Source organism: Ochotona princeps, chromosome 16 (assembly GCF_030435755.1).
Source record: "Ochotona princeps isolate mOchPri1 chromosome 16, mOchPri1.hap1, whole genome shotgun sequence".
NCBI lineage: Eukaryota > Metazoa > Chordata > Mammalia > Lagomorpha > Ochotonidae > Ochotona > Ochotona princeps.
Genome location: NC_080847.1, coordinates 49,755,973 through 49,769,943, shown reverse-complemented (window position 1 = coordinate 49,769,943; position 13,971 = coordinate 49,755,973). Strand labels below are relative to the sequence as shown.

The 13,971-nt window shown below is 61.2% G+C and overlaps 1 protein-coding gene across 1 annotated transcript; it reads left to right on the top strand.

The window, feature by feature from the left end:
* Nucleotides 1-1,971: 1,971 nt before the first annotated feature.
* Nucleotides 1,972-12,438, top strand: LRFN1 (leucine rich repeat and fibronectin type III domain containing 1). The gene is given in 6 exon segments (XM_058674823.1): nucleotides 1,972-2,095; nucleotides 4,340-4,372; nucleotides 6,279-6,336; nucleotides 6,665-7,883; nucleotides 7,885-8,108; nucleotides 10,765-12,438. Coding segments are annotated over 3 exon segments (2,295 nt in total). The 5' UTR covers nucleotides 1,972-2,095; nucleotides 4,340-4,372; nucleotides 6,279-6,336; nucleotides 6,665-6,701; the 3' UTR covers nucleotides 11,654-12,438.
* The last annotated feature ends 1,533 nt before the right edge of the window (nucleotides 12,439-13,971 follow it).

Genomic DNA, 13,971 nt, shown 5'->3' with positions numbered 1-13,971 from the left:
TCAGCAGGTGTGTGTGTGTGTGTGTGTAAAAGGGAAATGGAGACAGAAGATCTCTCTGAGCATCACGTCTGAGGGCTGACCTGCATGGACAGGAGGAGTTGGCCATGTGAAGGTCCCGAGGCCGCTGTGCACAGGTGCCTGGTAGCTCAACCTAGTCGTGGTGGACACCGAAGGTGTCATGGTGGCTGGGAATGGGCTCAGCAGGTCCACAGCAGCCAGGGAGATTCAGCCTGGTGCTCCTGCTCTTTGCTCCTCCCCCTCTGTATCCTGATGTCTTTATTACCATCTCTGCCTCCCCTCCCCTTTCCCGACTCCTATCCAGCCCAGGTTGCCTGCTCCCTGCCTTCTTTCCCCTTCAACTTCATCCCCTTCTGCCACTGACACTCTGTGTGACCTTGGGCAGGTGACCAAGTCCCTCCCCCACCTCCATTTTGCTAATCCATAAAATGGGGATGGTGGGGGGGGCCTGCGGCATGGCCTAGAGGCTAAAGTCCTCGCCTTGAAAGCACCAGGATCCCATACGGGCCCCGGTTCTAATCCCGGCAGCTCCACTTCCCATCCAGCTCCCTGCTAGTGGCCTGGGAAAGCAGTCGAGGACGGCCCAAAGCTTTGGGACCCTGCACCCGCGTGGGAGACCCGGAAGAGATTCCTGGTTTCCAGCTTTGGATTGGCACAGCACCGGCCGTTGCACTCACTTGGGGAGTGAATCATCGGACGGAAGATCTTCCTCTCTGTCTTTCCTCCTCTCTGTATATCTGACTTTGTAATAAAATAAATAAATCTTAAAAAAAAAATGGGGATAGCGATGGGACATCTCCATCAAGCTAAGGATGGAAGGAATTCCAGTACATTCTTGGAGCCATCTCTGGACCAGCATGTTCTTGTTGTCTTATTCCTGCTCTTACTTGCCTTCCCAGCCTCAGATCACCGCACCTCATGTGGGGCCACAGGGATGGTGCCTGGGTGCTGAAGGTCATAGGTGGAGATCATAGGTGGGCCCTCCAAACAGTGGGCAGGGCTTGGGGTTCCAGGAATTTGGGAGAGGGCAATAGGGCAGGTTTAAGGTGAGACTTATTGGGTCTGGGGTTCCCTAGAGCCCATCTAGGGTTTGGGAACCAAAGGGAGGGGCAGAGAAGCTCCAAGGTGGAGGGGAAGGCTGCTTAGGGACCATGAGGAAAGGTTAAGGGTCTCCAAATGGGAGTGGGAAATATTTGGAGACCCTGTTGTAGGTATTAGACATAGTTTGGCATCCCTACTGGGTGGCGGTGGAAGGACATAAATCGCCCCCCAAAAAGCAGCAGGCTCTGGTTGTGGTCCCCAGGGGCTGTGCAATGCAGGTGGTTCCAAAGGGACCCAGGCAAACTTAGGGTCTCCCTGGGTGTGGACATTAAGGTTTGGGGTCCCCGAGGAATGGGGTGTGGTCTGGGGTCCTCCGGAATGCTGGAGTACAATGGCGGGTCCTTGCAGGTCAGGGCGTGGCCTGGGGGTTCCTGGATTTGGGTGGGGGGCAGGGTCCAGGGTCCCTGCTGGGGTGTGGGCAGAGCCTGAGGTCATCAAGAGTAGGACACCGTGTGGGCCCTCTCTGGGTGGCTCGGCAACATGGGCCAGGGCCTCGGAGGAGGTGAGGATCTCCTGGGCGCTGAGTCTTGGCCAGGGACCCCGGAGGTCTCAGTGCCCGTTGGGGCGTGGCCTGGTGGTGGGGGGTCTCTAGAGAGGCCGGCGCGGCCGGGGGTGGGGCTGGGGAGGGGTGGGGGGGCGGGCTCGCCGCAGCTCCGCAGTGGCCAGGGGCTCTGCGGCGGCGGTCCGGGGCGGGGGTCTGGGGCGCGCAGTCGCCCCCCCCCCCCGGCGGTCCCCTCCTATCGGCGTCCCCTCCCCCCGACTCCTCCCGGCGGCGGTGGTGGTGGTGGTGGTGGTGGTGGCGGTGGTGGCGGCGGGCGGCGCGGAGGGCGGAGCTCGGCAGGGAGGGCGGGAGGCGGGCGGGAGGCGGCCCCCGCGGCACCGCGCCCCCTCCCCCGGCCCTCCCCCCACCATGGCGCGGAGCGAGGCGGCGGCGGCGACGGCGGCGGGGCCGGGCCCGGGGCCCCCTCCGGGCTGGGTGAGCGCGGCCCGCAGCGGCCCGGGCGGGGCAGGCGGGCGGGGGCGCCCGGGCGAGCGCGGCGTGAGTGTGAGTGTGAGTCCGCTGCGCTGCAGCGGCCCGGCGTGCGCCCGCGCGGCCCTGTGTGTGTGTGTGTGTGTGTGTGTGCCCGGCGCCGGCGTGTGCGGCCATCCGGGTGTGTGCGGCGGCCGTGCGTGTGTGTGTCCTCCTCCACCCCTCATCTTCTCCCAACGAGTGGCCGCCCCTCTGCCTGGGGGAAAAGGGGACGCTGGGGGAGGGGGGCTGTCGCGCGCCCCTCGGAGACGCTGAGTGCAGGTGTGTGTGCGTGGGTTGTGTGCCCAGGTGTGGGCTCCCCCAGCCAGTGTGGGTGCGCGGCGAGCTGTGTTATGTGTTTGTGTCCGGCCTGGATGTCTGTCCGAGGGTCTGTGTAGCCGGGTGTGCCCGCCCGGGTGTCCATTGGCGCGTGTGTGTCTGTGGGTTATATGCCTCCGAGGGTGTGTGTCCCCAAGTCCACAATATGTTCCCTGCCGGGGGTCTCAGGCTTGGGGTGTGGGGAAGCCATATGGGTTCAGGCCTTTCTGTGTGTTTGGGGGAGGGGAGTTCGGTGCTTTCTCAGTCCATGTCAACTGGGGGGGGTCGTCCGTGGTCCACAGGGGAGACGGCCATGTCTTCCCCTTCCCGGTGGCTGGGGGAGGGGGGATGCGCAGCCAGGAAGTGGACAGATGGAGGGATGAGAGGCCTAGGGATGGACAGATGGGCCCTGGGGTGGGGAGGCGAGGACCTGGCCCTTCCCCACCCACCTCCCCAGCCTCCTTCCCCCAGCCGCCAGGGAGATGCGGAGGGGCCAGAGTGGTCAGTTGCCTGAGGGCCGGGGGTGGGTGGGGGCTACTGGTGGGGAGGAACTGTTCGGGTGGATGCTCTAAGACTCAAAGCCCCCCTCCCCCACCCCACCTCTCTGGGATTCCACCTGCTGAACTCTGACCTTTGGCTCTGGCTTCTTTGGGGGTGGGGGGTGCCGAAGGTGCTGAGAGGGATGGTGGAATCTCTTGGCCTGGGAAGTGGGTGGGAGGGATGTGTCCATGGCGGCGGCATGTTGAGTGTGAATCTAGGCCCTCTGTTGGCTGTGCTGCCGGGAGCCAGGCTCGGGAGTGCATGTGTAGGTGTGTAAGCCCCTGGCAGGACAGCTGTGCGTGAACACCTGGGAGGGCCTTGCCTGCGTGCTGGGTCTCGTGTCTGTCAGCCTTCCATCTGGGCGTGCTTGTGGGTCTGGGTGTGTATGTGTGTGGGGGGGTTGCATGTCACTCTTGTCTGCATGTGTGTGGCTGCTGGTATGACTGGGGGAATGTGTGAAGTTGTATGAGTGTATGTGGGCATCTCAGCCCGTGCAGCTGCATGGCTGCATGCCTTGGTGTGTTGGTGAGTGTGCAAGGTGTGTCTGCTACAGGTGCCTGTACCTGTTTGTCTTTTAAGGGGCATGTGTATTTATTTCTCTGTGGTTCCTGCCGGTGTGAATGTGCAAGGGAAAGTCAGTGTTGTGTGTGTGTGTTGTTGTGCAGCCTTGAGGGTGTGTTATGCATTCTATGTTATGAGTCCATGGTGCTTCAGGGTTGGTCTCTGGGGAGTGGGGTTGGGCATGATTAACTTACATGGACAGGGCACCCTGGCACAGGGATCACTTCACTTCTGGGTCCTGTGAGATTGAGGCCCAGATGGCAGGACCCGGGGTATGCCAGGGTCAGGGGGCATAGTGTGTCTGCACCCCTGTGCTGTGGAGGGTGGGGGGCCTGCAGCTTCTGCTGGCATGTCTGCTATAATCTTGAGGTGGTACCTTGGGTGTGGGTCCATGCAGGTTTGGCCAGGCCCCTGCTGGTCAGGGTGGGCAGGTGTGTGACAGCTGGGGCTAGGGGTTCTGGCCTCCCCTGGGAGGCTGTTGAGGTTGGCGGATGGTTCAGATGTGAACTGCTGGGTTCTAAAAGAGAACCAGGAGACTGTATTCTGGTCCAGACCCCTGGGTCTAAGGAAGGAAGAGCTTGTGAACTTAAAATCTTGGTTCTGAGGGATCTGGAAGGATGGGGGGCAGGAGAGCTGGGTGCTCTGGCTCTTGAGACCCCTGGAAGACAAACGGCTACACCCTTATCTCCAGAGATGCTCCCTGGATCCCCCAGGGGCCACATGCTTGGTGGAGTGGTGCCCTCCCGCCGCCAGCCACAGGGGTGCTAACAGGGTGGTCATGTTCCTTTGTAGGTGCTGGCCCAGGCCCTAACTCCCTGAAGAGAGGTGAGTGGACTACAGCCCTGCCTGGCATGGGCGTCCGTGCGTAGGGAGGGCAGAAAGGGGTGGGCCACACTTCCCTGCCTGGCCCCCAAGGCAAGGGTGGCAGCAGGGTGGCTGGGTAAGGACACCAGGAAGCAGCCCTGTCTCAAGTGGCTTTTTCCTGACACCAGGCAAGGGGCAGGAGAGTTTTGGTGACATGAAGCAACCATGGTGTGGAAGGGGTGAGAGTGAGGGCAGTTAGATGGCTGCTGAGCTGACACAAGCCTGCAACCTCCTGATGGCTGAGACAGAGCTAGAGGCAATGAGTGCATGAATAATAACGATAGTCACTGCCCACAGCAGCAGCTCTGCCCAGCGCGGTGCCTGGCTTGCCATCTTACCGACTCTCTCAGCAGCTCTAGGCAGCAGGTGCTGCTCTGGCCCCCTTTGACAGATGAGCACACTGAGGCCCACAGATGGGAACTCAAGTCACACAGCTGGGAACTCACTGGAGCTATGAAGCCAGGTGGTGGCGGTGGGGTCCAGGTTCTGTCTAGGACTGCATTATGCCTGAAGAAACGTTTGCCCTTTTCACTGCAGTTACGATGCTTTCCATTTGAGTCCCACCCTGGCCGTGGCGGGAGGCAGAGCTCTGTCCTGGTGTTTCCTGGATGGGGCGTATGAGCCCTGGAGACCGCACAGCCAAGCAGGTGCAGGGCTGGGCTGCTTGCTCTCAGAGTTGGGCTGTCTAGGCCAAGTTTTTCAGTTGAATCCAACCACATCCTCAAGAGATGGACAGAGGGGCAAATTGGTAGGAGGAAGTCCCAGAAAGAGGGTGGGGTGCCCCAAGCCTATCTCTTTAGCTCCATCACAATCTCTGTTATTCTCTCTCTTTTTTCCTCTTTGCTTTTCTACTAACTTGCATCCCCTGCCTGCCTCTCGCTCTCCTCTCTCAGTTCTTACCTTTCCCTGTGTCTCTTAGCACCTCTCTGTGACTTGGTCCCAGTCCCACGTCCCCTCCCCATGATGGGGGGAAGTGTTGGCAGTGGGGAGAAGAATAAGGACACATAAGGCCACAGTCCCAGTGACAAATTTCTGGGAGGTGAGCCTGCCAGGACTGGGTGGGGGAGGAAACAGGGCAGGGGAGGGTGGAAGCAGCTTCAGGGACGCCCCCTTCCCATCTTTGCCTCCTACCCCACTTCCCACCACGTGTTGTGATGGGAGTTGACAGGTCGTGGGCTGCAGCCACCGCAGGGGGAATCCCCGCCGGAAGGTTCTGCCTGGAGCAGAGGCACAGTGGGAGCGTGTGAGTGAGTGTGTGTGTGTGTGTAGGCATGCACGGGGCCTTGTATGTACCCACTCACGTGAGCACAAGGCAGTTCTGCTTGGAAGCCCCGAGGAGCCCAGGAGGAAAGCTGACTTGGAGAAGGACTTCCTGGGGCCAAGTGAGATCACCCTCCTGCTTGTGTCTGTCCCCCTCCACCTCTGTGTGCACTGTGCCACCTCCAAGGGCACAGGAGGCGAGGAGGGGAACCCTCACCCCAAGCTGAGCCCTGCTTGTGAACAAATTCAGTGAGGAGGTTTCAGTTGTCATTCTGATGGACAAACGCAGAAACGGGAGCATGAATAGGGGAAGTCGTTGGTTGGGGAGATGGGTGGGAAACACAGCCAGTAAAGGGAAGGGGCTGGAAGCTGGCCCAGAGCCTGTTGGATTTCACAGGACTTGCTCTTCATAACTGCCCAGTCCTAGGCCTGGCACATGGTAGGCCTGGACCAATGGAGACCATGCTAACAGCTCCGGTGTAACCATGTAACAGCTCCGATGGGAGCAGATGGCACTTCCTCTGTCCAGGCCTTGGTTGTGTGAACAAGGTGGTCATGACTCCTGCTCCTCCCAGCATAAAGGCCTGTTTCTGTCTCTGTTTTGCAGATGAAGGAGTTTTGGAGATTCAGAGAGGTTCAGACACTTGCCCGAGGTCACACAGCTAGTAAGTGTCAGAACTGGAAGTGGAACTGGGAGAGCATGGCTAGGACACGCGTGGGCCTTGAACCCTGGTCAACAGGGATTTTCAAAAATCCATAGGGACCACAGGAGGGCCCAGGCTGGGACAGGGTGTCAGCTCTGGGGCTGGGGAAGGGTGTGTGTGGAGCGGGAGGGGAATCTGGGAGCTCCTGTGGGAGGGGCAGAGGTGGGCAGAGCCTCTCAAGAGAGGAGACCCTTCCCCACCAAGGTGTTAGCAAGGGCTGTCGGGAAGGCAGGGAGTCACCCTGGGGCAGCCAGGTTCTGGGCCTGGGTGACCTTTCCTTGGCTTGCAGGTCTCACCTCCTGCTGCTCCGGTCTGCCCGCTGCATCATGGCTCCGGGTCCCTTCTCCTCGGCGCTCCTCTCGCCGCCCCCCGCTGCCCTACCTTTTCTGTTGCTGCTCTGGGCAGGGGCCTCTCGCGGCCAGCCCTGCCCCGGCCGCTGCATCTGCCAGAACGTGGCACCCACGCTGACCATGCTGTGCGCCAAGACCGGCTTGCTCTTCGTGCCGCCGGCCATCGACCGGCGCGTGGTGGAGCTGCGGCTCACCGACAACTTCATAGCGGCCGTGCGCCGACGAGACTTCGCCAACATGACCAGCCTGGTGCACCTCACCCTGTCCCGTAACACCATCGGCCAGGTGGCAGCTGGCGCCTTCGCCGACCTCCGCGCCCTCCGTGCCCTGCATCTGGATAGCAACCGCCTAGCCGAGGTGCGTGGCGACCAGCTCCGCGGCCTGGGCAACCTCCGCCACTTGATCCTCGGAAACAACCAGATCCGCCGGGTGGAGTCAGCTGCCTTCGACGCCTTCCTGTCCACCGTGGAGGACCTGGACCTGTCCTACAACAACTTGGAAGCCCTGCCCTGGGAGGCAGTGGGCCAGATGGTGAACCTGAACACGCTCACGCTCGACCACAATCTCATCGACCACATTGCCGAAGGCACCTTCGTGCAGCTCCACAAACTGGTCCGCCTGGACATGACCTCCAACCGCCTCCATAAACTGCCACCCGATGGGCTCTTCTTGAGGTCACAGGGTGCAGGACCCAAGCCGCCCACGCCCCTCACCGTGAGCTTCGGAGGCAACCCCCTGCATTGCAATTGCGAGCTGCTGTGGCTGCGCCGGCTGACCAGAGAGGACGACCTGGAGACGTGTGCCACCCCTGAGCACCTCACTGACCGCTACTTCTGGTCCATCCCCGAGGAGGAGTTCCTGTGCGAACCTCCGCTCATCACGCGACAGGCCGGTGGCCGTGCGCTGGTGGTGGAGGGCCAGGCTGTCAGCCTGCGCTGCCGTGCTGTGGGTGACCCCGAGCCGGTGGTGCACTGGGTGGCACCCGATGGGCGGCTGCTGGGGAACTCGAGTCGGACCCGAGTCCGCGGTGACGGCACCTTGGACGTGACCATCACCACGCTGCGGGACAGTGGCACCTTCACTTGTATCGCCTCCAACGCGGCAGGGGAAGCCACGGCGCCCGTGGAAGTGTGCGTGGTGCCCCTGCCGCTGATGGCACCCCCCGCCAGCCGCCCCACCGCCCCTCACTGAACCTGGCTCTTCTGACATCGCCACGCCGGGCCGGCCCGGGACCAACGACTCAACCGCGGAGCGCCGGCTGGTGGCTGCGGAGCTCACGTCTAGCTCGGTGCTCATCCGCTGGCCGGCGCAGAGGCCCGTGCCCGGCATCCGCATGTATCAAGTCCAGTACAACAGTTCGGCGGATGACTCCCTTGTCTACAGGTGCGTGTGTGTGGCACCCTAAGCTCCAGACACTCCTGTCCATTTCCTGGGCCCTGTAGGCTCAGTCAGGGGCTAGCTGGCCATGTGGGAGCAGCATCTAAGCCATTATCTATTAAGTTAGGCTGATCAAGTATGTACTGGTTCTAGCAGAACGACACTTGGGCCACACAGCCAACAGGAGAACCAGTTATCCCCAGGCACGAGGGGATGGGCACCATTCGTTGCCTTTATGCAGCATAGACAGACATACTGGTGCTCCCTGTCCCTTCATGGCAATGGGTTTCTTCCTCTTGGTTTCTTAGACACTCAGCCCCCACCCCATGCAAGGCCCTGAACTGGAGTACTAGGGACACAGAGAGATGGAGAGACCCAGCAGCACCTGTTTCAAGGTTCAGGGAGCTCAGGGCCAGCGTCCCCCCCCCCCCCCCCCCCGCCACGCTGTGCGTGACTGCCTTGGCCTCATGGTTTTTAATATGGCTCCTGGCTACAGGTATGACACACATAGCATGCCCTTGAAGAGTGCCAGTTCATGGTGGGCGCCTCTCTCTCCACCTGTCCTGCTGTGCACATAGTAGTACCTGCTGAATGTCATTGCTGGGCTTGGCCTTCCTTGGAGGTGCTGCAGGGGTCTCTTTGCTTTTTTCCTTTTCCCTCGACCTTCCTTAAAGTCCTTTTCTTTCTGACTGTGGCCACCATGTGCTGCCTGAGTGCCTGGGTGTGCTGGACGCCCTGTTGGGTTCTGAGGAGACAGCTTAGGTCCTGGCCCAGACTTGCATCACAGGAACAACATAGACAGCCCTGCAAGATCTCTCCAAGGACGCTACCTCTGCCAGCAAGCAGTGACAATCCTGCCTCCCATTTTAAAGACAGAAATACTGAGGTTCCTGAAGGGCCAGGCCCTTGCCTGAGGTCACACAGAGAAAGGGATGAGGTGTCTGTTTGCTGAGCACCTACTGTTTGCAAGGCGGGACCAGAGGGCAAGAAGATGATTCTTTTCTGTAAAAACTCCTGTTTGTGTGACTACCACATCTCAGCTTCCCTCTTTCCTCTTCTCTGACCTATGACCACACAGGACAGGGGGAGAACAGCTTTATGGGGCCCCCAGATTCTGTGTGTGATGCAGGGGTCCTTGGCTTGCAACCCCCAGCTGAGCATCAGACCCTAGCATTCAGTCCTTCATCTCTGTCCCCCGCCCCCTCCATTGCTGAGGCCTGTGCTGCAGCGCTGCAGGGGTTAACTGCCTCACCGCGGCCATGGGCTGAGGTGACATCCAACCAGAACCCTGCTCCGCTGCTGGCTCCCGGCTTGCAGCCAATCAGAGATGTGGAGGCTCCAGCTTTCTTAAGGAGCCAGTGTCTGTCCTTGAAAACTGGGGGGAAGGGGCTCCCCTAGCAACTGGTTACTCGGGGGAAGGGAGCAGGAGGAATCTCCAGTTCTTCCCGAGAAAGGTGAGATGTGGGAGAGGGAGACCTAAAGTTGGTTGGGTGAGTGGGGCGGGTGGCGATGGGTGGTGAAAAGGCAGGCAGGGGTAGGGGCGATGGGGGGGAGGGGAGGAGTTGGTCGGCCTTTCTGAGAGGGTGGCACCCTTGCTTGGAGTCTTTTGGCGGGTAGGTGGGCCGTGGAGGTGGGAGAACCTCCGGGAGGTGGAATAGTGAGAGGGGGTGGGGTGAGCAGGCCTGTGGGGTTGGGGTGTGGCCTTCCACAGGAAGCGGAGCTTCATCTGCATCATCTCTGGCAGAGAAGGGCCGGGTAGGGGGGAGGTACCGGCTTAGCAGCTGAGGGCCAGGGCCCCGAGAGGGAGGGATCTCCAGAGGGCAGCTGTGTGTGACCCACAGCAAGGGTGACAGGCCCACCCTGGCCAGGACACAGCTGATAAAGAGATCATTGAGTGTCAGGATTGGAATGTGTTCATTCATTCATTCATTCCTCCCACCACAGATGACAGGTGCAGAGAGGTTAGGGAGTAGGCTTGAGGTCACAGAGCTAAGTGGGGAGGGGAGGGATTGAGGCAGTCCACTCCCTCCACTCCCAGACATGGTCACCTTGACCACTCTACACTCTGCCGCTCATTCAGAGGGGCAGACAGTTAGTAAGAAAGGGGTGTGCTTGCCTGGCTACATGAGACCCTGCATTCGGTGGTGGATTTGATCCCTCACTCCTGCAGGGCCACTACGGGGTGCTGGCTTGGAAGTCAGTTCAGAGGGTGGCCTGCAGCAATGGCCTGGGTGTGGATCGGAGTATGCAGGAGAGGGGCTGGGAAAGGGAGCCAAGAGAGATTTTACACGGAAGTTTGTTTGGCTTTCCGATGGCAATTGCACGTGAGAGATATCCTGGATTCCTATTTGCATCAAAGAAGAGCTAGCAGACTTACAGGAATAAGCTAGGTGCTGTGGGTTCACTGTAGTAGGGGCCACATGCAGATAAGGGCCAGTGACCCTTGCAGCAAGTAATGGAGGGTGACACCAGTAGAGGGCTGTCCCTGGGAGGCAGGGTACATGATACAGTTGTGTAGATGAGCAGTGGTGAATGGCAGATAGTGCACCCAATAGGTGGGGCTGAGGGCTGGGAACGTGGGCATCAGAGAGCTGGACATAATGAGAAGGGGCGTGGCTCTGGTGGGGCTAACTTGCCCCACCCACCCGCTTCCCTCCTGCAGGATGATCCCATCCACCAGCCAGACCTTTCTGGTGAACGACCTGGCGGCTGGCCGCGCCTACGACCTGTGCGTGCTGGCTGTCTATGACGACGGGGCCACCGCTCTGCCGGCCACGCGGGTGGTGGGCTGCGTGCAGTTCACCACGGCTGGCGACCCTGCGCCCTGCCGCCCACTGAGGACCCACTTCCTGGGTGGCACCATGATCATCGCCATCGGGGGCGTCATCGTCGCCTCGGTCCTCGTCTTCATCGTTCTGCTCATGATTCGCTACAAGGTGTACGGCGACGGGGATAGCCGCCGGGTCAAGGGCACGTCCAGGTCGCCCCCGAGGGTCAGTCATGTGTGCTCGCAGACCAATGGCGGAGCAGGTGCAGCCCAGGCCCCACCCGCGCAGGACCGCTACGAGGCGCTGCGTGAGGTGGTGACCCCGGCCGCGGCGGTGGAGACCAAGGCCCAGGCAGCTTCGGGCGAGGCGGAGGCGACCCTTCTTGGACGCTCCCTGGGCGGCTCGGCCACCTCGCTGTGCCTGCTGCCGTCGGAAGAAACTCCCGGGGAAGAGGCTCGGGCTGCCACGGGCCCTCGGAGGAGCCGCTCGGGGGCCCTGGGGCCGCCAGCTTCGGCGCCCCCCACACTAGCCCTGGTTCCTGGAGGGACCTCAGGCCGGCCTCGGCCTCAGCAGCGCTATTCCTTCGACGGGGACTACGGGGCGCTCTTCCAGAGCCACAGTTACCCGCGCCGCGCCCGGCGGACAAAGCGTCACCGGTCCACGCCGCACCTGGACGGGGCCGGAGAGGGCGCGGCCGGGGAGGATGGAGACTTGGGGCTGGGCTCCGCCCGGGCGCGCCTGGCCTTCACCAGCACCGAGTGGATGCTGGAGAGTACCGTGTGAGCGCCAGGACGCAGGGGTGTCCCGTGGACAGACGCCCAGCCACCGCCGTCGGACTGGCGGAGAGGGGCGCCCTCCTCTTCCTCCTCCTCTTCCTCCTGCTTCCGGGAGGGGGTTTTGGCTCGAAGTCAGGCCCCTCTGGACCAACCCGAGAGGGAAGGAGGAGGAGGGCGGGCTGCGGCCTCCCCTCCCCGCGGGCTGCTCGCCCCTCTCCCGGCCCTCCACCCCGCGCACTCGCGGACCTCGCTGGAGCCGGTGCCTTACACAGCGAAGCGCGGGGAGGGGCAGGGCCCCCCCACCACTGCAGCACTGAGACACGAGCCCCCTCCCCCAGCCCGGGACCGGGGCCGGGGCGAGGGGCCCATTTCTTGTATCTGGCTGGACTAGATCCTATTCTGTCCCGCGGCGGCCTCCAAAGCCCCCTCCCCCGCACCCCACGTACCTCCCTGATCCCGTCGGGTCTGGCTTGGGGTCCTCTCTCTTTGCCTCCCCTACCCCCGTTTGTCTCTTCTGTTCTCCGGAGTCTGTCTTATGTCCCTGTCTTGTGTCTCGTCTCCCTCTGCCCTCCCTTATGGGTCCAGCATCCCTGTGTTCCCCCACCCCGACACCCACCTGAGTCTCTCTCCACGCTACCCAATTCCCCCCTCCCCGGGCGGGTCCCACTGGAAGGACCAGACTCTCCCTGTCTCCCCAGGTAAATTCCCACATGAACAAAATCCAAAACCAAATCCCACTCCGCACTGGAGCTGGGACCCACCGCCGCAGCAGAATTAAACTTTTTTTCTGTGTCCAAGGCCGCTCTGCTCACCTGTGTGTATGTCTGGGTGTCCTGGGGGTGGGGGACACGAGAGGCCTAAGTCACTGCTGACAGAACTCCAGGGAGACACCTTGGAGAGTGGGCGGAGGGAGGGAGGGAGGGTAACAACTATAATGTGATAGCCCACATTTGGGGTGTTTGCTGGGTGTCAAGCGCTTTCCAACAACCCTGTTAACAGGAATGAAGCCACTTATCCAAGGCTTGTAGGGCTTGAGCCACCCCTACACCTGGGGTCCGTCTGCAGAGGTCAAGGGCGTATCTCTCCAAGGCCCCTCGGTGGAGCACGGGTCTGGTCGGCTTGGTGGAGGGAGGGGTCTTTGCAGGTGGGATTGAGCACTGTGGCTGAGGGAGGGGGCAGGGGCGGGGCCCAGGGAGGAGCAGGTGACCCAGCCCTTGCAGGGGCCCTGCAGTGAAACCTCCTTCTTGATCCTCAGGAAGAGAGAAGGTTTCAAGCCAAGCAGGGGCCCCCTGAGGCCTGGCGAGGAGGAGAGAGAGAGACAGAAATAGAAACAGAGCAGGCGGGGAGGAGGGCGGATCTGGGCAGACCGGGTGGGAGGCGGCAAGGACAGCCGCACCAGAGAATGGCAGGCCAGGAGGCCCCCCTCAGCCACTGGCCCAGCCCCCTTTCTGCCACACTCACCAGTCTGCAGCACTGGATGGGTACTAGGCACCTGCTAGTCCCGTGCTTGCAAGGCCATTCCCTGTACCTGCCACAGAACACTCAGGAATGAAATTACTCTGGCAATGAGCATGGTTGTCTTTTAAACCGGCCACGGTGATGTACTCTGTGTGTGTGCACAAAGCACAGAGAGGTTAGGCAGCTTGCCCAAAGCCCCACAGCCAGTCTGTAGCAGAACCCTGCTCAAACAGTAGGCTGCCTCCAAACCTGGCACAGCAAACCATCAAGTTATGCTGTCTCAGAAAGCTTCCTTGAGCAGGTACCGTGTGGCTGGCCTTGGGCAGGGGCTCCTGCAGAGGACAAAACCAGAAAGGCCTGCCCCATGGGGCTGGTAGTAAACACATAAGCAAGTGAGTAAGGAAGTGTTTGATGGCGGCAAAAGGCCACGCAAAGGATGCAGTCAGGCTAATGGCACAGGGAGCCACTAGGAGGCCTGCCTCAGGTTGGGGGAGATCCAGGAGAGAGTGGTCCTGGAGCCGACAAAGTCCACTGTGGGAGAAACGCTTCTGACAAAGGGGGCCGTACGAGCAAAGGTGCCTAGCCAAGAGCATGCGCGGTGTGTGATGGGTGCCCATGCTGCAGTGATGGGAGGATGAGAGGAACAAGCAGGGAGCAGGCTCTGTGGGACCCAGGATAGGGGGCGGAGGCAGCTGAAGTCCAGAGTTCAACGTTTTCCCCTTCTGAACTGTGGAAAGCCAATGGGAGATCTCATGTGGATTAATTTCTGTGGAGACCCCTGGGTTAGGGTGGAGTACACCTGCCTTCAGAATAGAACCGGGGGTGGGGTGGGGAGTGGCATTTGGCGCTGTGAGTTGAGCTGCCCCT